This window comes from Maylandia zebra, linkage group LG19 (genome assembly GCF_041146795.1).
Source record: "Maylandia zebra isolate NMK-2024a linkage group LG19, Mzebra_GT3a, whole genome shotgun sequence".
Lineage (NCBI taxonomy): Eukaryota > Metazoa > Chordata > Actinopteri > Cichliformes > Cichlidae > Maylandia > Maylandia zebra.
The window spans coordinates 17513413-17539359 of record NC_135185.1 but is presented as its reverse complement, the minus strand read 5'-3'; the positions used below and the strand labels follow the sequence as shown (position 1 = coordinate 17539359).

The 25947-nt window shown below is 39.3% G+C and overlaps 1 protein-coding gene across 4 annotated transcripts in view; it reads right to left on the bottom strand.

The window, feature by feature from the left end:
* Positions 1–25947, bottom strand: part of kif6 (kinesin family member 6) — a 74250-nt gene that overhangs the window by 13705 nt on the left and 34598 nt on the right. For all 4 annotated transcript variants that reach the window (XR_013094689.1, XR_001167731.4, XM_004539903.5 and 1 more), the window contains exons 12-15: positions 22598–22757; positions 15819–16007; positions 5055–5157; positions 1349–1404 (exon numbers count right to left, since the gene is read on the bottom strand). Coding sequence is in view for 2 of the 4 variants with exons in the window: in XM_004539903.5 (XP_004539960.3) it covers positions 1349–1404; positions 5055–5157; positions 15819–16007; positions 22598–22757 (508 nt within the window). In the remaining 2 variants the exon portion in view is untranslated. The remainder of the gene's footprint in view (positions 1–1348; positions 1405–5054; positions 5158–15818; positions 16008–22597; positions 22758–25947) is intronic.

The following is a 25947-nucleotide window of genomic DNA, read 5'->3' as shown; positions in this document are numbered from 1 at the left end:
ATGTCGTGTTACATGGAAGTATGACAGACTCCTAGTTCAGCTTGTTTCAGGCAGAGAATGAACTCATAAACCAAGTTTACAATACATAAGAATTATTTTGAATTATGACTCAATTAGAATCCAGAAATAAAAATATTTACTTGGAAATAAGAAACAAAGTGCAAATGAGACAGTCTCTGTCTAATCTTCACTTTGGGTCACTTGTGGGCATTTAGAAGACACACATTGTGTAGTGAATATAGTCCCAGACTAACAACATAAGGCTTAGAACCACTAAGCTTTGGCCTAAGCCAATGCCAAGTTTACCCGTTATGGATATCACACAGAACAGCACAAGAGTGACAGCCAAGTAAAAAGCACAGGTTGGAATCTTCAGTAACCGGAAATCCAAATGTGGAAATCTTCAGGCTGTTTCAAATGTATTAATATGGAACTTGTTAAAATAACTGGCCAAAATAACTAAATTGGGAAATATTCAAAAGTAAAGACACAAGACAACAAATCCAAGAAAAATAAAACTGCATTATTGTCGCCTATTGTCAGAAAGAAACAGGTGAAGTAAAATATGAAACTAGTTAAATATTAAATATCAATCAAGCTGAGGACGTTATGTTGCCATAGTAACAACAGAAGCTTCCCAACATCAAATCAACGCCCTTTCAGCTTCTTCCTATACAGTGGTATAAAAAGTCTTTGTCCCCTTCCTTATTTCCTATTTTTTTTTATATTTGTCACACTTAAATGTTTCAGATCATGAAACTAATTTTACTATTAGACAAAGATAACTTGAGTAAACACAAAATGCAGTTTCTAAATAAAGGTGTTTCTTATTAAGGGGGAAAAATCCAAACCTACATGTGAGGAGCAGGGGCAAGCACTGTTTTTACACCACTGTATCTCCGAACACACAGAAAAAGAAAAACCTTTTGAAACATATAGCGAAAGGCTGTTGCTATCGCAGCATGAACCTCCAAACTGCTCGCTCTTTGGTCTTAGCTTGCTTCATGCTATGTTAGCTCTTCTGCTGCTGATGTGTGGTAAAGTAAACACAGAAGAACACACCACAGAACTCAATGGAGCGTCTTATCAACTGTATCTCAGTTTCCATTAGGATGATCAAGTCCTTTTGCACTGCTTCCCAGCAATTTGCTCTCCGATGTGTGCCTTTCTCTTGTTTTGTATATATCCCTCTCTTCTGTTTGCTATTAATTCCTGATGATGTCTTTACTATTTATATCTTTCTTTTGAATAGAGGGCTCTATTCTATTCTATGACAGAAGACTACGCACCTGAACATTACGCAGCTCTTGAGTGCAATGTGTTTTTCAAAAAGAATGAGAAAACTTACCGATTCTGTTTCTGGCTTCATTCAGTTCCTCTCCAAGTTTCCGGGCCTCTGCTGATCTGTTCAAAAGAATCAAAGAATTAAAAGCAAAGTTCACCCCCAAAATCACATTTACATATGCTTCCTCTGGCCTGTTGTGCTGTTTATACATCTGGATTGTGGAAATGTCTGGCATCTCTTAAGGATAGAAAATCCACTGAAAAACAATACAACAATAATGTGTCTTTACTAGAGATGGACCGATCCGATATTACGTATCGGTCCGATACTGACGTAAATTACTGGATCGGATATCGGAGAGAAATAAAAAATGTAACCCGATCCATTAAATATCAATAAAGCACCTCACAAAACTTGCGACACAGCGTAACTCGGCCCATAACCATAGCACGGAGCAGTGTGCTCATGTGATAGAGCGGTTGTGTGTATTTGGAGCCTCCTACCAAACCGGCATTTCATCTCCGAGGAAGTGATCCCAGAGAGAAGTAAAGCAAGTGTGTAAGTTAATATCTGAATGTTTGTAAAGCATTCCCACGTTAAGCTTAACAACCAATATATGGAGCGACTGCCTCTTCTCTCTCCCTCCCTCTCCTGTTGCTACTTCAGTCATGAAACTGATTAATGATCAGCTGATCGGCTTTTCTGTCCAAGTCCGTCTCTCTTCTTTGTTTTTGGCCCACTTTGCGCCAGAAAGAGGAAACCAGTGGCTGAACATCAGCAGAATGTTTAACCTTGATAAGCTGTTGTTAGAATTTATTTAATATTACTTTCTGGACCAGGATCTTTTTCTACGCAGCTGACGGCTGGTAACTGTGCAGGGGCGGATCTAGCAAAGTTTAGCCAGGGGGGCCGATAGGGCAGGGAAATGGGGGGCACAAAGACATACTTTTCTTTCTTATTCTCATTTAAAATGTCTAGCTTTTAATAAATAATTATCTGAATCTTACACCCAAAGTTTTAATCTGATGTAAAATGTATAGAAGTCCATTACTGTATATACAGGGAGTGCAGAATTATTAGGCAAATGAGTATTTTGTCCACATCATCCTCTTCATGCATGTTGTCTTACTCCAAGCTGTATAGGCTCGAAAGCCTACTACCAATTAAGCATATTAGGTGATGTGCATCTCTGTAATGAGAAGGGGTGTGGTCTAATGACATCAACACCCTATATCAGGTGTGCATAATTATTAGGCAACGTCCTTTCCTTTGGCAAAATGGGTCAAAAGAAGGACTTGACAGGCTCAGAAAAGTCAAAAATAGTGAGATATCTTGCAGAGGGATGCAGCAGTCTCAAAATTGCAAAGCTTCTGAAGCGTGATCATCGAACAATCAAGCGTTTCATTCAAAATAGTCAACAGGGTCTCAAGAAGCGTGTGGAAAAACCAAGGCGCAAAATAACTGCCCATGAACTGAGAAAAGTCAAGCGTGCAGCTGCCAAGCTGCCACTTGCCACCAGTTTGGCCATATTTCAGAGCTGCAACATCACTGGAGTGCCCAAAAGCACAAGGTGTGCAATACTCAGAGACATGGCCAAGGTAAGAAAGGCTGAAAGACGACCACCACTGAACAAGACACACAAGCTGAAACGTCAAGACTGGGCCAAGAAATATCTCAAGACTGATTTTTCTAAGGTTTTATGGACTGATGAAATGAGAGTGAGTCTTGATGGGCCAGATGGATGGGCCCGTGGCTGGATTGGTAAAGGGCAGAGAGCTCCAGTCCGACTCAGACGCCAGCAAGATGGAGGTGGAGTACTGGTTTGGGCTGGTATCATCAAAGATGAGCTTGTGGGGCCTTTTCGGGTTGAGGATGGAGTCAAGCTCAACTCCCAGTCCTACTGCCAGTTTCTGGAAGACACCTTCTTCAAGCAGTGGTACAGGAAGAAGTCTGCATCCTTCAAGAAAAACATGATTTTCATGCAGGACAATGCTCCATCACACGCGTCCAAGTACTCCACAGCGTGGCTGGCAAGAAAGGGTATAAAAGAAGAAAAACTAATGACATGGCCACCTTGTTCACCTGATCTGAACCCCATTGAGAACCTGTGGTCCATCATCAAATGTGAGATTTACAAGGAGGGAAAACAGTACACCTCTCTGAACAGTGTCTGGGAGGCTGTGGTTGCTGCTGCACGCAATGTTGATGGTGAACAGATCAAAACACTGACAGAATCCATGGATGGCAGGCTTTTGAGTGTCCTTGCAAAGAAAGGTGGCTATATTGGTCGCTGATTTGTTTTTGTTTTGTTTTTGAATGTCAGAAATGTATATTTGTGAATGTGGAGATGTTATATTGGTTTCACTGGTAAAAATAAATAATTGAAATGGGTATATATTTGTTTTTTGTTAAGTTGCCTAATAATTATGCACAGTAATAGTCACCTGCACACACAGATATCCCCCTAAAATAGCTAAAAGTAAAAACTACTTCCAAAAACATTCAGCTTTGATATTAAGTTTTTGGGTTCATTGAGAACATGGTTGTTCTTCAATAATAAAATTATTCCTCAAAAATACAACTTGCCTAATAATTCTGCACTCCCTGTTAGGGATGGGTATCGTTTAGGTTTTATCTGATACCGGTGCCAAATCGGTACTTTTGAAATGGTGCCGGTGCTCAAACGGTGCTCAAACCGGTGCTTAAAGAATGGCGAACACAAAATTGGTCCAAAAACCTCTCATATTCAGCTGGTTTTTTGTAAAAAGATAACAAAGTTAGCCTTTTCTGCAGCTATGGGGCATATATGGTATCACTCTTGGCTGGAAGCAGTGCTTAAACAATGTAAAAAACACAAACTTTGTCCAAAAACCTCTCATGTTTAGCTGTTTCCCTCTTTTTCTTTGGTCATTTTAGCCTTTTTGGCCAGGGTGAAGGGAATATCTGCCATCAAACAAGAAGACAGCCGCATGTAGCTATGATGATGTTTGCTAGTTCACCTTACATGCATTAATGTAATAACGTGGTTAGCCTACTCAACGTAAATTACACACGAACAACATTAAGCTACTCACGCAGAGAAGAACGGCTGCTGCAGCCATCAAATACGGCGCATTTCTCGGCTTTTAAAAAAAAACCCCGCTATGCGTCGCCAGGTGTTTCATCGGATTCGAGGTGTTATCTCCTTTGACAGTATCACAGTATCAGCTTAAAGCACTTGTTGCAGGCTGCTGAGTTTGCATATTTTGCTGTGAAGTACAGCCAGACTTTTGACCGCTTCGCCTTTGGGCATTTTTAATCTGTAGCTCTGCATAAAAGAACGTACGTACCTGGCCCCGCCTACTATCCTCGGAAACGTAAAATGATTGGCTAGAAGTGTATCACAGCTCAGGAAAAAAAAGCACCGAAATAAAGCACCGAAATGTGCGCTGCTTTTCGGTCTGGTTACTACCGTTTATGTCAGAACCGGTGCCATCATGGCACCGGACACCGGTACCCATCCCTACTCCCTGTATATGTAATTTGAATTTTACTCAAAACTATTGCTCCGTGTTTATGAGGGCAAAGAATCATTTTCCTGAGTGAACGTGACTTTGTTAACCACATTCATGTGACCACTCAGACTGATTCCTGGTGTTAGAGAAAGAGGTGCCCGAGAAGAAAACGATATCCTTGAAATGCTGAACTTTGTGGTACTGCTTATACGTTGAAGTAGTCTGCCTTAATTTGGGCATTATCAGGATAATATTTTGTTCTACTAGTCATTAACCTCTGTTTCAGCAGACTCTTGTTGTCTTCAATGGTTAGGTGGTCTTCATGGTCTCTTATGAAGATCTCAAAGGCCTCTTGTTTTCCCATTGACAGCTTGGGGCCTGAAAGAGAGAGAATAAAAATCAGCACTGAGATGCACAGTGTGCTTTATTTTATGAATCAGAAACACTGTGTATATCAGCAGCTCCACGGTAAAAAACATCATCTAACTTGAGCACTCATGCCAGGTCCTGCTGTGCAAATAATAATGGATAATAATGGATTGTATTTATATAGCGCTTTTGAAGGCACCCAAAGCGCTTTACAATACCACTATTCATTCACTCTCTCATTCACACAAATGTGAACATGTTCCCACATTCACCGGTACTCTACTCCAGTCTGGGAGCCAGATGTGCGCTACAGAGCTCTACTGATATGGCTGATTATCGCGGCATTTGATGATTAGCGAGAACATAAACACAAATATAAACAGCAGTTCTGAACATGTCAAGATTACATAGCGGATATACCCCACCCCTCGCTGCTCAACCTCAGCAGTGCATCGCACATCAGGAAACATGATGTTGAACTTCCTGCTCACTGCTCAAGTTTTTATTAAAGCTGTACACATCTGCTTTAAATACTGCACTTCCACCAAGGGGATAAAACACAACACAGCAGAGAGCGTTGATTTGGTCTCCTTCTGAAAATGCGATTGAATTAGAAAGGCTGGATTGTAAATTTTATTCTCAGGAAGGTTCCTAAAGGAGTGAAATGACCCAGAAGCATCTGTGTGGTAACCATTATGCACCATCTCTGTGTCCAAATGCACCTGGAGTCTAACTACAAAGCTATGGTTAGACTAATATAAACACATTAGCAAAGGAAGGATGTTTATTTGTAGGTTAAATAGTTCTGAATAAAAGTTCTTGTTGAGATTCCTGATGGGCAGAGGCAATTGTCATCATATGGCAGAAAGAAGACACCAAAATCGGACCAAACTCGACCTAAGAAAATCCTTGAGAAGAGCCCATCCACAAGATAACGTTAATATGTCACTGCATGGTTTGGATTACTTGGGGAAAGGGGAAAGGATCAGTTGACAAAGAGCGAGCGAGTGAATTCGACAAAGTCGAAAGCTGACGGCAGCTCGCGGCCCTTGCTGTCGAGGTAGGGCTTCATGTGTGACAGACAGTAGTCTGCCTGCTCTTTAGTCAGGTTCTGGTAGAGCTCCTCTTTAGTGACGTTCACATCCTGACCTTAAATACTGACACTGCAATCTTAGTCAGTCAACTGTGATTTTTTTCTGTTGCCTCCTTAAATAACACAATGAGATCAGTACAGATTATATTGGTATTAGAGAAAAATCTTACAATTAGCGCACTGTTATTTTTCATGCTATTACATGATAATAAATCTGTTGTAAAAACTTTATTTCTCTTAGTTTAACACAAAAAGCTAAACTTGTATGTAGACATTAAATGACTGGGAGCTATTTATTATTTATAAGTGCTGCATGTATCATGGTGACTGGAATTCACTCTATTTTTTTTCTGTTTTATTAAGAAGGCGAAAAACAAGTTGTTGTTTTCCTCTCTGTTACCAACTGTTTTCCAACTGTTCCTTGGAAAATCCAAAATGCCACCATGATTTCCAATAATCCCTGCACCCCCCGTTAAATCTGTGGACTTATCCGTTCTAACCAAAGACATTCGTACACAGGACACTAACTCATGTGAGATTAATCGTGGGACAGTTAGGAATGCTGTTTCTTTATTTTTGGAAAGTCCTGATTAAAACCAACTTAGACGTGCGCTACAAGAGCCAAACTCTACAAATCAGCATGAGGGGATCTTGAGGGGAAATGCACTCCGGTCGACTCTTGTAAAAAAGCAGCATTCCAGGAATATCTAAGGGTGATATAACATCATATTATGTTGTGCTCACAGAATTTGTGGGGTAATGAGATCACACGGTCCTCAGGCCAACTTTCCTCATTTTTCTTTTCCGTGCTCCAAGTGCAGACAAACCACAGAGGTTTGAATGTGTTGTGACTGTTGTTGCTGCTTCAACAAATTTTAGAGGTGAAATGCCAGCAAAGAGAAGAAGCTAGGAGCTTTCACAATTATTTTTGGGTGAATTTTATGTTCCTACTGCACTTTCTCACTCACTGAGGTGTCTCCATTTGGTCCAGATCACAGAAACGTGTGGACGGCCTGCTAGAATCATCAGCGTCTCATTACAAGCTAGCCGGATTTACGTTAAGATCTAACTCTCACTTAAGACTCGTCTCATTTCTGGTTAATTCAATTCTTTAACAGTCTGAGCCACAACAGGAACACCTTGTCTTTCTATCAGCGCTCTATGAAAAGAACAGGAAGGAGACACTGTACATCTGTACCTTCATAAGACTCTAAACACTCCTATTAGTCCTGTTTTCATTGTACAGCAAACGCAGCAGAAATCCAGCTCTATGACGTAATGTGCGCAGAGTGCTTCTACAGAGACAGTGGTAATCAGAAAACCCTTCCTAATGTCCAGGTTCTATTATGTGTTGGCTGAGCTAGGAGGCCAAGAACAGAAGGAAAAAACAGAGTCTGACAGTATGGCTTTCAATCATCACAAATGGTTTTCATGGAAAGTTCATCATCATTATATTTACAGTGCATCTTCAGGGGACAGTGATTTTTATCCAGCGACTGCAGCAGCAGGACCCAAAGATTAGACCTAATTGAAATGTACATAAACAGTCAGCGACCCTCTGAGCATGCGGACATGATAAGTGTAGCGCATTTGTTTTAAATTAAGACAGAATAAAGAACAATGATCTAATGTGCATATAGTTTGAGTCTCCAAGTGGGTCATGGAAACCAGCCGCTGCAGATGAGAAACATATGATATCTGCTCTATTGTTAAAGAACTGCGTCAACTGTGTGTCCCTCTGGTATTCTGCTCATTCTGTGTATTTCATAAAAAATGTATTTAGAGCACACATAAGAAGACGCACAAGGACAGCTGTATTTTTCTTATCCTTTTTTCTCAATGCGTTACTTTTAAATCTATGGGTCTAAAAATTCAATAGTTAGGTACTGATTTACTACTGTGGCATATTAAATAAAGGTAACAACAGAAATAGTAAGGTTATTGGAAAGAGTGCTAAAGTGCTTTGCAAAGAATAAGAACATATAATAAATAAATACAAAGGAAAAAAACAGATACTATAAATAAATAAAGCTATACAAAAAGTTAACTGTCAGCTAATAATAAAATTCAAAAATCCTAAAATATTCTAAAGATGGAAAATAAATAAATAAATAAACAAACTGGGAAAAGGAGGTTTCTAAAAGATATATATTTAAAGGCACAGGCAAAAGTAGGAATAAATCCGACATTTTCTGATATGAAAATTGTAACTATTAGGAAGAAAACCTGTGAAATGAATAATAATAATAATGATAATAAAAAATACACAGATGAAGGGAGGCAACATTCTGAAAAACAAAAGGATGAGATATGTAAGATTAGACTTCAATTTACATGAAAAAATTGGACATTTAGAAAAATGAAAGCCAAAATAAATAAAGATAAAAAGCTGAAATTCTAATCCACCAGCCTCTGTAAAACTGCTGTTTTACTGCATGAAACTGCAGAAACAACAGATGTTGCACAAAGCTCGTCTAATTCAGTGTGTAATTATGTTCTGAATCCACCCATTTTATGACAGTGTCTCTTTAAAGCTTGAAATTAGAGTTAGAGCTACAGTTATCAGGATTCCCTTAGTGAATTTGACTGCAAAGTGTAATCTTTTTTTGTATATTTTTTTCTAGATAATCTACAAAATATTGTGCATTTTCCCTCAAAAATCTAATCTCAGAGTTTGAGAGTTTTTCTCAGAAATGGTCTCTTTTTAAACAGAGAATAAAGAATGGACCTCATAAATCTTTGTAGAAATGCAGCATGAACACCAAAGTCTAAAAAAACCAAATAAATAAATATTGACCCCACCTGTGCTCCACATAAAAAGCATTACAACTGTAGGAAATGTCTTCTCTGATTCTCCTGTAAGTACTTAGTGTGGTCTTGTGCTTCCCAAAGTTACAGAGTCTCCCTGGACAGCATCAGGCTGAAAGAGTCAGGAATTTCTCATGAAGTGTGAGAAAATTGGTTGAACATTCCTGAGTGGACGTGTAACTACTGCAAGATCTGGAGATTTCTGGGGGTGTGCAACTTTCCCCACAACAGAGTGGACAGTACTAATACTGTTGGCAAAATTAAAAAATGTAGTCATTATATAGTCTGGTTTAAGAATGAAGTCATCTACAAACACCATCTCAGTCTGTGACTCCACAGCAATGCTAAATCAGTCTTGGTCAGCATGCCGTCCACCATTGTTATAATCCTCCAGCCTGGAAAAGGGCACACATTTTATTTTCTTGAGGCAAGAATGCTGCAGCCTCCTTATTTCTGATGTAAACCAGAAGTGCCTCTTTCTTCTACAAAGAGTACAAAATGCTACAAAGTTGCTTAGGTCGTCACCGATGATGACTCAGACGTATGTAGCACCATACCTCTGAGTCTTTATGTAGCACCAAATCACAACAACAGTTGCCTCAAGGCACTTTATATAGTAACGTAAAGACCCGACAATAATACAAAGAAAACAGAGAAAACCCCAACAATCACATGCCCCCCTATGAGCAGGCGCTTTGATGACAGTGGGAAGGAAAAACCTTCCTTTAAACAGGAAGAAACCTCCTGCAAAACCAAGCTCAGGCAGGGGCGGCCATGGGCTGCGACCGATTGGGGATGAGTGGATGAAGACAAGACAAAGACATGCTGTGGCAAAGAGCCAGAAATTATTAAAAACTGCAACAACATAACTGCAAAAGGAACAAAAGAAAAAAGAAGAGAGATTAATAATAACTAATAATTAAATGAAGAGTGGTGTATAAACACATAGTGACTGAAAAAGGTGACTGTAGAAAAAATACTCCATGCATTTACAAGGGGTCAACCACAGTGGTTAAATTTTCATATTTAACTTGCCACAGATTTTTACACCAGATGCCCTTACTGGCACAAGCATCCCTCCAACGTTGCTTTGTGGAGAAAAGAAGATACTTCGAGAAGGAAAGCCATTTCTGCAGCACTCCACCAATCAGGCTTGGATGGTAGAGTGGCCAGATGGAAGCCACCCCCCACTAAAACTTTGTCAAACTGTGACAACCGACATGTAGTTTGCCAAAAGGCACCCTAAAGACTCTCAGACCATAAGAAACCACATTGTCTGACCTTATGAAACAAAGACTGAACACTTGGGGCTGAATACAAAGCGTCATATCTGGAGGAAACCAGGCACCACTCATCACCTGGCCAATACTATCCCTACACTGAACATGGTGGTGGCACCATCAAGCTGTGGGGATGTTTTGTTTTTGTTTTTTTTTTCGAGGGAAAGATGAATACAGCAATGTACAGACATCCCTAGCACACAGTCAAGATAACAAAGGAGTGACTTTGGGACCCGTCTGTGAATGTTCTTGAGTGGCTCAGCCAGAGACCAGACTGAACAGCTCTGGAGAGATCAGAAAATATCTGAGCACCGATGGAGCCTGAGAGTTCCCAAAAACAGGTGTGCCAAGCTTGAGGACTTGAGGTTGTAATTGTTGCCAAAACTGCTTGAACAAAGTGTTGAGCAAAGGCTGTGAATACTTATGCACAATAAGTATGCGAACCTCAAGAAAACACTTTGTCACTGTGGGTATTGTTTGCAGAATTCTGATGTGAAAATTTGAATAGAACTGATTTTGGAGGCTTTAACATGACAGCTGTGGATCAGCTGTAGTTGCAATGATCTATGTTCATTAAATTTATTTTCACAGCTGTTAATATACCTGGATGGACTGCCCAAGTAAAACTAAGAGGAACCAGAATCCATGGAAGTTCATGTCTCACAAGAGAGAAAGAAAGAAATAAAATGGCCTTTTGAGGCCGAATGAAAACAAATCTTCTGCTGTGACAGCCCATATAATAATGTTAACTGCATATCAGATAATCTAATACATATGGAACATCATTTATCAGTGATTTTAAAAACCCCTGTTCATGGTCTTTGTTCCTTCTATAGTCCTTTATGGACAGACTTGAAGTGTGTATTTTGTTTTCAAACAGGCTCTTCTGGTCTTATTACTGCACTGGGCACCATGACACAAAAATGTCAGAGAGGATGAGAGAGCTGTGGTTAGCAGAGACAAGAGCGCAGGCTTGGTTTGATGAGTTTCTGGCTCATACCGAGCCTGATGGCTATGACCAAGCTTGTTACAAAGGCTCAAGTTCATCATCACTCGAGGCTCCACTTAACCAAAATTAAGCAGGAAAAGCCAAATAAATGCCGCCTTTGGCTGGAGAGCTCATCCAAAAGCTTAACTTGCTTAACCTCAGCATTCCCCTTACATTTAAACCAAGTTTATGTCTAAAGAAGTTCAGCTGCAGCTGAAGTTTCTACTGCTAAAGCTGCCACCTTTGGGTCATTGTTATCATGTATCTTTAAACTTTTAGTTCATAAAGGCTGTCAACCACGCTTAGGCTGCCAGTTAAGTAAAACAGTATGGTTCTTTATTATGTACACATTTGCCAAAACGAAAGAGTAAATATCCTCTGGCATATTTACTTATGTATTTATGCATACATTTTTGGATTTGAATTGAGAACTACAAACAAATTACGTATTTGGCATTCATAGACAGGATCTCAGGGCACACTCAGAGTAAGGAGGGTGTTGGTTTTAAGAATCTAATGCAGTCCTTTTGCCTTTCTGAATATGACTGTTAGAACGCACAGTTACAGTGGGGCAAAAAAGTATTTAGTCAGCCACCGATTGTGCAAGTACCCCCACTTAAAATGATGACAGAGGTCAGTAATTTGCACCAGAGGTACACTTCAACTGTGAGAGACAGAATGTGAAAAAAAAATCCATGAATTCACATGGTAGGATTTGTAAAGAATTTATTTGTAAATCAAGGTGGAAAATAAGTATTTGGTCACCTCAAACAAGGAAAATCTCTGGCTCTCACAGACCTGTAACGTCTTCTGTAAGACGCTTTTCTGTCCCCCACTCGTTACCTGTATGAATGGCACCTGTTTGAACTCATCATCTGTATAAAAGACACCTGTCCACAGCCTCAAACAGTCAGACTCCAAACTCCGCCATGGCCAAGACCAAAGAGCTTTCGAAGGACACCAGGAAAAGTATTGTAGACCTGCACCAGACTGGGAAGAGTGAATCTACAATAGGCAAGCAGCTTGGTGTGAAAAAAATCAACTGTGGGAGCAATCATCAGAAAATGGAAGACATATAAGACCACTGATAATCTCCCACGATCTGGGGCTCCACGCAAGGTCTCATTCCGTGGGGTCAAAATGATCATGAGAACGGTGAGCAAAGATCCCAGAACCACACGGGGGGACCTGGTGAATGACCTGCAGAGAGCTGGGACCAAAGTAACAAAGGTCACCATCAGTAACACACTACAACGGCAGGGAATCAAATCCCGCAGTGCCAGACGTGTTCCGCTGCTGAAGCCAGTGCATGTCCAGGCCCGTCTGAAGTTTGCCAGAGAGCACATGGATGATACAGCAGAGGATTGGGAGAATGTCATGTGGTCAGATGAAACCAAAGTAGAACTTTTTGGTATAAACTCAACTCGTCGTGTTTGGAGGAAGAAGAATACTGAGTTGCATCCCAAGAACACCATACCTACTGTGAAGCATGGGGGTGGAAACATCATGCTATGGGGCTGTTTTTCTGCCAAGGGGACAGGACGACTGATCCGTGTTAAGGACAGAATGAATGGGGCCATGTATCGTGAGATTTTGAGCCAAAACCTCCTTCCATCAGTGAGAACTTTGAAGATGAAACGAGGCTGGGTCTTCCAACATGACAATGATCCAAAACACACCGCCCGGGCAACAAAGGAGTGGCTCCGTAAGAAGCATTTGAAAGTCCTGGAGTGGCCTAGCCAGTCTCCAGACCTCAACCCCATAGAAAATCTGTGGCGGGAGTTGAAAGTCCGTGTTGCTCGGCGACAGCCCCAAAACATCACTGCTCTCGAGAAGATCTGCATGGAGGAATGGGCCAAAATACCAGCTACTGTGTGTGCAAACCTGGTAAAGACCTATAGTAAACGTTTGACCTCTGTTATTGCCAACAAAGGTTATGTTACAAAGTATTGAGTTGTATTTTTGTTATTGACCAAATACTTATTTTCCACCCTGATTTACGAATAAATTCTTTACAAATCCTACCATGTGGATTCATGGATTTTTTTTTCACATTCTGTCTCTCACAGTTGAAGTGTACCTCTGGTGCAAATTACTGACCTCTGTCATCATTTTAGGTGGGGGAACTTGCACAATCGGTGGCTGACTAAATACTTTTTTGCCCCACTGTAAAGCTGACAATGAGGTGACAGAACATAGTTAGCACCATCAATGGGAGACCATGATTCTCATCCAAAAACAGGAATGGACAGCTGCCTCTGCACTAGAGGAGAGTTGTTGCCAAAGAACTTGAGTATCGTGAGATAATTACTGATACATACACGTTCATCTTATCAGGATATCTCCTAGTCGTCTAACTTTGGATGGTCAGTTGGGAGGAGACCCAGACTAAAGAGATTATACAAGATGTGATCAAAAAATTCTTGGATAGATCTATTTAAAAAAAAATCTAGATTTCAAGATCATCTCTTTGTTCAATTCTGGACAGTATGGCTGCTCACTCTGCAAATGTTCACTCATACTTGTGCCTGTGCAGTGTGTGCTGGATCTCTTCTGGATCTACACAGAAGTATAGAAAGTTGTAGGGAGGCAAATTTGGCAAGTGGTTCAGGGGTGCCTGTGAAGATTGTGTTAGTGTAGTTAAAAAAAAGCCTTTCTCAATGTGTTTTGTACAAGCATTTGATGGCAAGCACCACTCTTCGATGTCGGTTGACAACCTCACCCTGAAAGACAGTTTTATAGTGCACAACACGCATGCTTCTTTTCTCGCTGCTCAGCTGAGTCACTGGTTTCAGAATTGGAAACGGCTTGTTTGTAGCAAGAGCTCCTATCACCGTCATCCGTGGGTGTTGTTTGTTAATGTGCGTACCATGCTTGACTTTGAGAACCGTGGGCGCAGAATACAAATATTCAAATCGGGACTTCCTGGATGAGATCTGGGCAAGCAAGAGACAGCGATCTTGAAAAGGAGATTAAACATATTTTAATCAGGTAATCATGAAGCTCATCTGGCTTGGCAGCTTCTCGTGATACTGAGGATGAACTGGATGTAGAAAACTGCGAGCAGGACTTCTGGAATAACCCTTTTTGGCCTGCTTCACAAAGGCACAGACATTCTGTCTCTAAATTAAGTGGATGCTTTCTCAAAAGTTGTCAGTCTAGGTTTAGTGTCCTGGTCACATCTGCATAGCGTCTCTTGTATTTACATTGCAGAAGTCTTGGCTCACGGCCTCGGCTTCACGTTCCAGTCAGTATTACAGGTTTTAAACCCATTAGCTTTTCACCAGCAACAAATTACAGGTTTAAAATACCATACTGTCCTTTTAATACATATAATCCTACTCATGGCATTGTGTAGAAATAAAGAAAAGGGTTCTGGTATGTCAGACCCTTACCATGCAGTAAAATCCACAAATCAGGAATTTGTTATGGCCCAGAGACACACAAAAGGCACAGTGAAAATCTAAGACCACAAAAAACAGCCTACATTCCAACCGAGAGAGATCACCTGTCTGTAGGCTTAGCACCTAATTTTTCAAAGCTTAAAAAGAGCGAGTGTGACGCTTAATGGAGTCAACATCTGTGAAAATTTGATTTAATTCATACAGTGCTTTATTAGTCCATGTGGGACAGGACCTGTTCTGATTATTTTGGTAAGCGTGAACAGCATTAGTACTAGGTCAGCTCTATTTCTGAGGAATATTACCCAGCCAGTTTTCATTTCTTACTTTTAGTCTTGAGCACTGATAGCTCACATATATCAAATACCACACCAAATGCAAAAATGACATTGGTTTCACTCTCAACATGTGGACAAGTGGACACTTGTCTTTAGAAACACTGAAATGCTTTGGAAATGCATAATACTTTAACACACACACATGATTAAACTCTTTTCATGTATTAAATGCTTTTTAAAGATATTGTAACATAATGTAAAACAATGAAACTGTCTCTAACAGGCCTCTAACAGCCTGGACTAAAAACATTCCATTCTACAAACAGTTACATTACTAGTTAGTTGATGGATGTTTTTCCTTTTAATTTGGGTTTTTTTAAATAGTAGAAATACTATTAAAAAAAGACATTTTCTATTGAAAGTAGAAAAATCTAGAGAACATTAGACAAGAAAGGAATTACATCAGAGAATGTTTGCCTATGTTATTTTTTCCTTGAAAGTACAGACAGCTTTTATTGAGATAAGTCCCTCTTAAATACCACTAGTTGTACTACCTGTTCTTTTTTCTTTTTTTTTGATAATTTGGCTCAATGAACTCCTTTTGAGTTGGTTGAACCAAGTTATATGGCCTCATTTTAAGGCCAGAAATTGCTATGTTTAGGAAAAAACATCTGAAAGAAGCTGGACCTGATTCACACTTTGACTCTATATCACAACATATCAGCAGTCTTTCAAACACGATTTTGCATATGTAACAAGTAACATGCCAAATCTTTCAATATTGCCTTTTAAGAAAAGGGGAACACCTTGAGGTTGACGTACCTCTTTTCATGTACTGTATCGCTCGTCCTCTGTGGTCTGCTGAGATGGTCTCCATACTTCCTTCTTGTGACAGCTCCACCGTGGACACACTCGATGTACTCTGACTCTGGCTGTTGGTGATGTTTGCAAGCTGAGCAGCAGCATCCTGGGCTCTTTTTTTCTCCTTCTTCAACATCTTAACTAGGATGCCTGTCGCAAGGAATTAAAGAATGCACTTGTCTTTGTTTTGGAGGTAAGATACTGCAAGAAAATCTCCCTCAATTCAATTGGACAGATCACAAATCAAAGAACTTATGTCAAGCATATATGAGGACAGTTAGGTAGCTGCTCTAGAGTTAATTTTTGACAAAATTGTTATAAAAGTATTCCCAAATGTTTCAATATTTGATAAAGGCTGTGCTATTTGATAAAGGCTGTGCTTCTGTAGAGATTTCCTAAATGACATCCGACCTTAGAGAAACGGGAAGGTGCAATGTCTGGCATGAGTCAGTGGAGAGGAGCCAAAAGCCTGCAGAGATGACACTGCCAAGAATTTCTTGGGAGTCTTTTCCCACTGATGTGGTTGTCTGCTCAAGAGTATAACTGAGAATAACTGAGTGACTGTACTGACTCTTCTTAGATCTTGTCCCAGGGCTGGTTCGAGCTGACTACTCTTAGGTCCAAAAGTATTTGGACAAGGCCTCTGGCCTATAATTTAGGAATTATAGCAGTTTTTATAATGCGTCCCTTTTAATGGGCTCAAAACTAACTGGACACATTAGTTTCATGGCCTGCTTTATTTTTGGCAATGCAAAGGTTAACAAAAAGAAAAGCTTATGTTAAACTAGGAATTAACTCTGAGGGGGAAACAGCACAACACAGAGCTAAGAAACACACTACCATGTGAGGTGAGGACATGACAAGGGACAAGGGAAGGCTGAGACAATAAATACACAGCAAGTAATTAGGAAGACTGAAAACACCAGGGAAGACAGCTGCAGCATATCAGGGGAAGTAAAATTCAATATGAAGCACACAAGATATAAGACTATCAGATTAAAACAGTAATTAGACGCACGCACACACACACGCACATACAGACTGAGACCCACACTAAGACGTGAATCTGACAAAAGATAAAAACAGAGATAAGATGGGAACACAATGAGAATACACAAGGGGAAACGGGAATGGAAAGACCTGAGAAGAGGAAGGCCAGTTTAGAGTTTAGCAGAAAACAAAGAAAAGAGTCTGCACAGTTTTACAAAAAAGGACAAATGAAACCAAGATTTACTTGTATAATGGGAAGAAAACAAGTATGGAGAAAGACAGAAAGAGCTCGCGATCTTAGGCATACTACATTATCAATCAAACATGGTGGAAGCAACATTACAGTATGGGCATGTATGACTGCCAGTGGAAATGGGCCACTGTTTATTGACGATGTGACTGCTGATTCAAGCAGCAACACGGACTCTTAAGCGCACAGGCCTATAGCCTTTGCTCAGATTCAACCAAATGCTGCCAAAACTGATTAGACAACGCTTTACAGTGCAAATAAATAATGACCCAAAGCATACTGCAAAAGCAACCAAAGAGTTTTCAATGCAAAGAAATTAGATATTATACACTGGCCAAGTCAGTCATCTGATTTCAACCATAAAGAGCATTTTTTTTAAAAAGTTATTTACTTTAATACTCAAAGACTCACAAGAAGGAAACAATCAAAGGTTGCTACAGTGAAGGCCTGGCAGAACATTTCAAGGGGGAAAACAGCATTAGTTGATGTGCATGGGTTCTAGACTTCCTGCAGTCACTGACTACAAAAGAAAAGTGTAGAAAGTTATCCTTATAGTTAAAATTGTTTTAAAGGGATTTTATTTTATATTAGTAATATTTTCATTTCAACGTGTAACCATATTTTGATTTATTTATCCTGTGAATGGCCCTTCCCCTAATTTATTAGTCAGCATGAAATAAGAGTTGCCTACCCCTAATTTTGAGTCACACAACTAACAATGAGATCTGCAGACATCTCACTATAGTCAGACTATAACCGCGGGGGGATTTTTAAAGACAAAATCGGCATAACTTAACTTTTATTCCCTTCAGCCATGACAAAAGGGGATGTCAGTGGAAACAATAATATGAAGAAGTAGTCTCTAATTACAATTTCCATTGAAATAAAACATACAGTGTTCTCAAAACTGCCAAAATCTAAACCTAACACACTTCCAAATGACCTACTGTAGCCAACATTTACAGAAAAAGAGCCTGTTTCTGTGGGTCCTGTGTCATTGATTCAAACAAGTCATTACTTCAAACCGCTGTTCATCAGGTTTTTCCATTATTGGCATCTGATATCTTCATTTATGCACAAAACTACCACAGAAGTCTAGTGGAGATAAAAACTTCTATAGGAGCAAGAACGTGAGATCTGTGGGCTGTTTCGCATGCCATGTGGTGAAAATGCTGCGGTTAGATTCAGCTCATGATGTTCTTCTCCTCCTCGGCTTTTTAGTCATTCTCTAATATAATTTCCAACAAGCCAGACATTACAGGAAATACACAAAATGCCTTTAAAATTGCCACACATGGCAGATGTTTGATTTCATTCTCAATGGTGCCACAAACTACTCCAGTTTCAATGTACCACACAATGTATGCAATAAAAATTATAAGGAACAATTTGTTTCCCTACTCTTTACGTTTACGAATACAATGACAGTATTCAAGGAAAGGAAATTAGTGCAAGCAAGTGGAACTCGTATCTTTTGGCCAGCTTTGCCCCCAAACGGGTCAAATATTTCTGTTTCTTGCCAAAATGAAGTGTTAGTTTCTTTAAAGCTCGGTCATGACCATTCTGTAAAATATTTGGAGCCATGATATTTTCCTGACCAAGCAACCGAGTCCTCTCTGGGCTCAAAACCAACCAAGCTTTAATGGCCCTAGCCCAAAGATATTTTTCACATTTTCACCTAAGTAAAAGGAGACCCAAACAGCTCCAATTACAACATCTTGGATGAATTGAACAGCGTAAAACTAATCCAAGTACAATAAATGATCAAAAGCTGATGTTCTCCACCGAATGTGTAATAAGTGACACCCTATGGTACTGCTTTAACAAAGACAGGGCATCAGCACAGGCCTGTCAATTTTAAGTTGTTATCACAGATACAAAGTGAGAGACTATAGTTACTATCAGGAATGAAATTAATGCACAATACTAACATGAGAGGGTTTTTTTTGGTTGTTTCCACGTAGTAATACATGATGCTTTGAGGGCTTAGTATTTACACCAGTGAAGCCATGTTGCTTCTGGGTAGATAAGTCATGAGATCTCAACACGATACACCACCCAGGTCTAACTAATCTATGTTCAGTGGTAGCTGAGTATAGCTTTACACAAGTTTTGAACACCTTTGATATATATCATCACCCACCACAGTATTTGAGTCACAAATGAGACTGTCAGTGATGTTGTCGCTCATACAGCTCACAATTCATCACAGTTCACAGGTTATTTTTTACACTGCAGCCATGAAGTGCACAAAATTACAGGTGGGTCTAAGTATTTTTGAGCTGGATGCTGCAATTTGGGAGGTCAAGGACACAAAATTTCTTATTACCAAAGAAAAGGTGAGAGTTAATTGGCTAAAGCCACCCAATTGTCACTTTGATTATTGTAGAACATGTATTGGATAGGTCATGTGGCTTAAATCCAGACTTTCTGATGTCAGTTTAGATGACCGACCACCGAGAAGCTGCTGTAGAGATGGAAAAACTGGCACAATGCATGACAGAGAAGTGTGTCAGCATGCATTGATATAAACTACAATATATACACTTTGAGTTTAACTAGCATAAACTTTGCTTAAAAAAAAGTGTATAAATAAATTAATTAATAACACTTTCCTGTTAGGAAAACTCGGGATATTCAAGCCCCACAGAAATCAGGTCAATATTTTCTCTATAGGATCATTAGCATGAAGTTTGAATTCTATTGTTTTATATCTCATAAATTCAGATTTCTCTGAAATTTGCCGATCCTTTTTAGTCATCGTTTTTAAGGTGCAATGTGACCACATGAGCTGTCCTCAGAAAACCTTGTCATTTTGACATCGGCTTGTTTTATTTGTCACCCTAACCACTGTGCTTTCTTCGTTTGTTTAAAATCTGCTATGTTTGTTGCTTCTCTGTCATCATGTTACTGGTGGATATCTATTCACTCTTGCAGAGTCAACTAAGCAAAACCAGGTGCCCTAACTCTTGCAGATAGGATGCCCCCCCTTTGTTTTACTGGGAACTTTCCCATAATAAACCCTGTGAGGACTCCTCAGTGTCGCTGTAGAGCCAAGGGTGTAGGACATTCATACAGACATGGGCAGCACAGTAATTAGCTAGCGGATACAGGTTTGAAATCTAGATAGTTATTAGTGATCTGTTTGGAAATAATGTCACTCTTACAGACTATAATGTTACAAAGTGCAGACAGACCACCCTGACTGAAGGATTGACAGTTTAGGCTACTGCAACCTTATATACAAACTTCACAATGAAAGAAGGCAACATGGTCAGGAGAGCATGTACATTAGTGACTGTAATATGCGCCTTTAGACACGTACAGGGGCACTTTTGGCAATTACACGTGCATCATGTGAAAACCAGTATGTGACAATTTGAGGGGGAAAAAATCAAAGAAGAAAGGAATTTACATTCCAAAAAACAGGTCCAAGAAATACTACGGTAAAATATCTGTATGATAATATTCGATTTGTTTAGGAGACCTGCGAATTTTCTGGCTAAATAATCAAGCAGACGTCTCAATTTTCCAGCTAATGTGCAGTGATCTAACGGCAAGCCACAGCAAAAGGGGCTGAGGGTGGAATAATCCCATAAAGCCATTAGAAATATCGTATTCACACACCAATACCATTATTATGATTAATAGTAATTATGATTAACAGCAGTCATTAGAATCTGTGTTTTTGTGGTGTGCTAGTGATGAATGTTAACCTACTTATATTTCACAGAAGTGCAGTAACCCAACCGTGCAATAACACAGACACATTTCCTATAAAGACCTTTTTCCTAATGAAGGCTTTACTATCAGCAGTAAGTGTGATTAAATGCTGAGGTGGGATGCAGAAAGACTAATTTAAATTTAAATCCACTCTGCTCAATTTATTTTCCACCCATTATCACCCAATTTAAAAAAGCCATTTCCTTAAACACTGTAACTCTTGTTTCAGCTAAGCGTGAACAGTGGAAGCTGTATATTAGAGGAATGAGATGCTGTACATCTGGATCTGAATCTCTGTGGTTTGAAATTGCACCAAATGTGCACGCAGTCCTATCAGGTCAATACAGCTCACCAGTCAAGGTGATTTTTGCCTCATTTCCCTACTGATGCATTAAATAAATATCATTACATGTAGCATCTTGACATATAACTGTCACTTCCAAAACAGATGAGTCTGGGCATGTGTGGGTGTGCTAACATGAGTTATCTCCTGAATGAGTTAGTAAAACTGTAAGGTAAAGAAGTAAGAAGCCAGCAAATGTTATGACTTAATATTGTTTTAGATGTTCAGCATCTTCTACCAGTTAGAAGGTTGACAGTTTGCTCCCTGGCTCCTCAAGTTTGCATGCCAAAGTATCCTTGGGCAAAATACTGAACCCACAGTTAATGCCAATGCATCCATCGGAGTGAGTGTGTGTCTGACTGTTAGACAAAGTATAGCAAAAAAGAGCTTGTATGAATCTGTGTTTGATTGGATGAATGAGGCTTATGGTGTTCGAGTATAAAAGTGCTATATAGGTACCAGTGCATTTACTGTATTTAATGAAGCCATGCAAACTTTTACCTTTCTAAGTTACAGGTCTTCAAAGTAATTAAAAATGGGTCAAAGTTTCAGTTTTTAAGTTGTTTTAATGGTACTTTTTCCAGCATTTTTGATTCTCATAATAGATGAAAGAGTTCAATTAAAAACTGAAACCAAATCAATTTTAGACATGCTCCAAGTCTCACAGCCTAAAGCCAAAATCTTGATTTTATTCAGCTTGATTTCTCCTATAACAACTTGGAACTTCAGTATCATGGGATACATCATAGCTTCAACATCAAAACTGCACCAATTTAATGTCCAAGACGCAGAGTAGCAGAAACAAGCAATGGTACCCTGGATGATTGTTCTCTTTCCTGATAATTCACAGGAGAGATCTTTGAAAAGTACATTTTGGGTAAAAACAGTCATTTCATCATATGGGATAGGTAGTTAGTCAAAATAAGTTAAAACACATAAGAGGTTTGATGTTTCATACCAAGGTCCCTAATTATTTTTCCTTTGTTTGTAAAACAATTTTTTAGTACAATCAGATTTTTATTGCTTCTTATTGACGCTCAGTCCAGGAACCTGGCAACTATTCTAATGACTAAGCTTGTGGATGCAAAAGCCAATTTTGCCAAGTTTTCTTGTGCAGCCAGAATATCAAAATAACGGAGAACAGAAATGTAGGCCAAGACGTTGTGTTCTGTGTGCCTCGCTGATTGTTAAAAAAAAAAAAAAAAAGTCAGACGGTAGCTGATGGTTTTGAAATTGCACTTCAGAACATTCAATCCCTTATTGCCTCTCCACACAGGCTTTGATCTATGTGCAACCAATGCCCAAACATGATGGATCAATAAAACACAGACTAGAAACAGAAAGAAAAAAGTCTTCCAGTATGAAATGTCAGATATTTCTTTATAGAGATTAACTGGAGCTGAAGTAAGCTAGCTGCAGCAAGCCAAAGGATACTAATCTCGTTATCACGTTGCCCGAGCATCTCTTTTAATTTGGCCACCTCTCCTGCACTTTGGTGGCTGTGTTGAATTTCTTCTTCCCTCCCTGTTGCTGCTGGTGTTGCTTTGTCATCACTGGATCTGTTTTTTCCTCCCTTTTTGTCCCAAATAATTACCTGTACACGCGCGCGTGCGCACACACACACACACACACACACACACACACACACACACACACACACACACACACACACACACACACACACACACACAGACACACACACAAAGACAGTTACAATAAAGATTTCGTGATTTATTTATTTTTTACCACAGGTGCTCAGACAGGGTCTTTAAATCTGAAACATATTAGGGGAAATGTAATTTTTGCAAATGCAGAAGGCACAAAAGAGGAGTGAAGCTTGACCCTGAACATTTTGCGCTAGGATGATGCTCCCCAGGCTTGTAAAATAACTTTTCAGTTTCATGTCATCACTGTGGCACAGAAACACAAAAGATAAACTGTTGAACAAAAGCCTGAAATGGTGACAATCAGCGCTGGGAACAAATGAAATGAAATGAAATTCAAACCGGACGAACTCTTACAGGTTCACTGGAGTGCGACTCGGGTGATGCTCAGAGGAATGTAAACTGAACGGGAGATAGAGTTTGCGGATCATAACAAACTGAAGGAGAGATAAACAGACATTCAAGTGGGGTCTGGAACAGCTTCTGGTGGCTGCTCAAACTTCAACCAAACCAAAGCCCATTTTCCCATTGCTCAGCAGCAGCAGCAGCATGTCATTGCCTAAGACTTTCTCCATAAATGAGAACTTTTCTACAAACATTTTATGCACAACATGCAAGGGCAAACTGAGTAGATAGCCAAAGCAAAAAGAACTGTAAAAACACAAATTTTCTAACAACAACTCACCCAAGTGTTTAGTTCAGTCTGAGCACCAGCTGCCAGATATTAAATACAACAATACTTCTCTGCACAAGTCCAAACCATCTCCGCCTTGCCTCTCTAACTTTGTCTCCAAGTAACTCAACCTGTGCTGTCCCTTTGATATACTTATTTCAACAAACGTCTCAGGAACCCCTCCCTTTAAAGATACTTTCTGGGATTGAAGGATCAATCTAAAATCTTCACCACCTGGCAGCACCAACCACCTTCACTATTGTGTATGTTTTTGGTATTTCTTTTTAGCTACGGGCATTTCAGCAAAAGGCTTTTTTTGCCTGTTTTCACTGAAAATCAATGTTTCTAACGGTTGAATAAATGTTGTATTAACACAGTGTAGCATCTTGTAATACAAATTGGTATTGCACTTAAGTACAACCCAACCCTATTTAAACTTCAGTTGATATCGCTTCAACACCATATATAAATGTTTTGGACATAAGGTCATGACAGGTGTTCCTTCAAAAGTTTTAAATCATTTTTAAACACATGAATTTATACTTTTTAGAACATTTAAGTCACCTTTTTTAAAAGGTTTGAAAAGCAATCGGAGTTCACAGCCAGAGATATGTGACTCTGTAGGGTACAACATAACCAGTGCCAGGCTGATAGCCACCTTACTGACACAGCAGGAAGTCAACACTGATTGTAGATGAATGCCGACTATCAAGTATATTTAGCACATGTATGATTAAAAAGGCTTAAAGGAAGCAGCCCAGTGAGCATCTACAGGGAAAACCACCAGCAGTTAAAAGTACATTGTCATAGTTGGAGCTGCAGGTTCTCCTCTATGAAATACCACAAGCATCAAACAGGTGGCGGTGCTACAGCAACGGCGAAAGAGATTATTTTTTCTAGAGTTGACAGCAACAGTGTCATTACTATAATCACAATCAAAACCTCCACAGGTAAAGAGCCCTTTATCAGATCACTTCAACTAACATGGCACTCTTCAAGCTTCATGTTCAACAAGCTTGAACATGAATAGATGCAATCTTTTCAGCTACTCCCACTATTTTAAAATAATGACAGACAATCTGAATTAAGAACAAGTTAAAACCAGAAGCTTTCTCTATGGAAACTACTTGTTTATTTGACACAATCTCTGACCAACAAGATTGCCTCTCTCTCTTTCTATCTGAGATACCTGTAGCATGCAGGATGTCCAGTATTTACTACATTTATTTTAAAGCTTACGTTAACAATTATTTTGCAGATTAAGACTGTAAATATAAAGGGCTACCGAAAACTCATTGTTACAGGTTAGTTCTTCTTTAATTAACCCCTTGTTTCACACCAAATGTTTGTAGGTAAGCGTAAATGCATGTGGGAACACATCCTCGACTGTATGCTTAAATGTACTGTATAGTTGTTATGTACGCTTCTCAAATGTATGGTTTTAATCCAAACTATAAAGCACTCTGTAACTGTGTGTTTTAAACAGTTTTGTTTAAAGTTATAATTATTATCCTTATCCTCATAAATTTCTATTGCAAATCTACTGCTAATATAAATTGGATACATTTTGCAGTATTATTATTGATTAACTTCCATAGAAAACAATGAAGATGACCTTTTTTACAGGACAGTAAATATACAAAAGTAGCCAGGATGTAATCTGCTCTTAATGTTATGTTGGTCACTGCTGTACGGTGGCCCTGAGAGGCCAAACGGACTGCAACTTAAGAAAACACCAGCAATAAGAAAAACGCTGTAAAAGAACACAAAACATAACAGAAATAGGAAAAACAAAAATAGAACAAACAAAAACGGAAATAGGAAAAAACAGATTTTTCAAAAGCACAAGGGAAGTATTTCTGGAGAGAAAAACAGCGTTTTTCTTATTGCTGGTGCTTTCTTAAGTTGCAGTCCGTTTGGCCTCTCAGGGCCACCGTACTGCTGTGATATTTCCACTCTGTGACACAATACGTAGCCAAGAATTTAAAAAAACAAAACAAAACAAAAAAATAACGGTGTAAAACTGAGCATTTAGAGCAGTTACTATGTGAAACTTTGACCATGTTGGAAAAGAGCATCTACTATTGGAACAGGATTATCAAGGGAAATAAAGAAAAAGCCGAAGAGATCAACTTTAATATTTCATGTAAATATGTTTGATCTCAGTTAACTGTTTCCTTAACTGCTTATCTAATTCACTGTTGAAAGTAATCAAGACCTCCTGAAAAGTCTCCCAGGTTGTCACAGGGCCATCACTTTCATGTAGCTAGAAAATTTCATTAAACTGTGAAAAATACACAACACATCTTCAAATGGCAGTGCCGCTGCCTTCTAGTGACTCGGGTTAGGTGAGTGGGAAAGAAAATGGCATGGATGAGTTTTCAGATGGGTTGATTGCTACGATCAGGTGGAAATTCTTGGAAAGTTTTAACTTAAAGACGTGCATT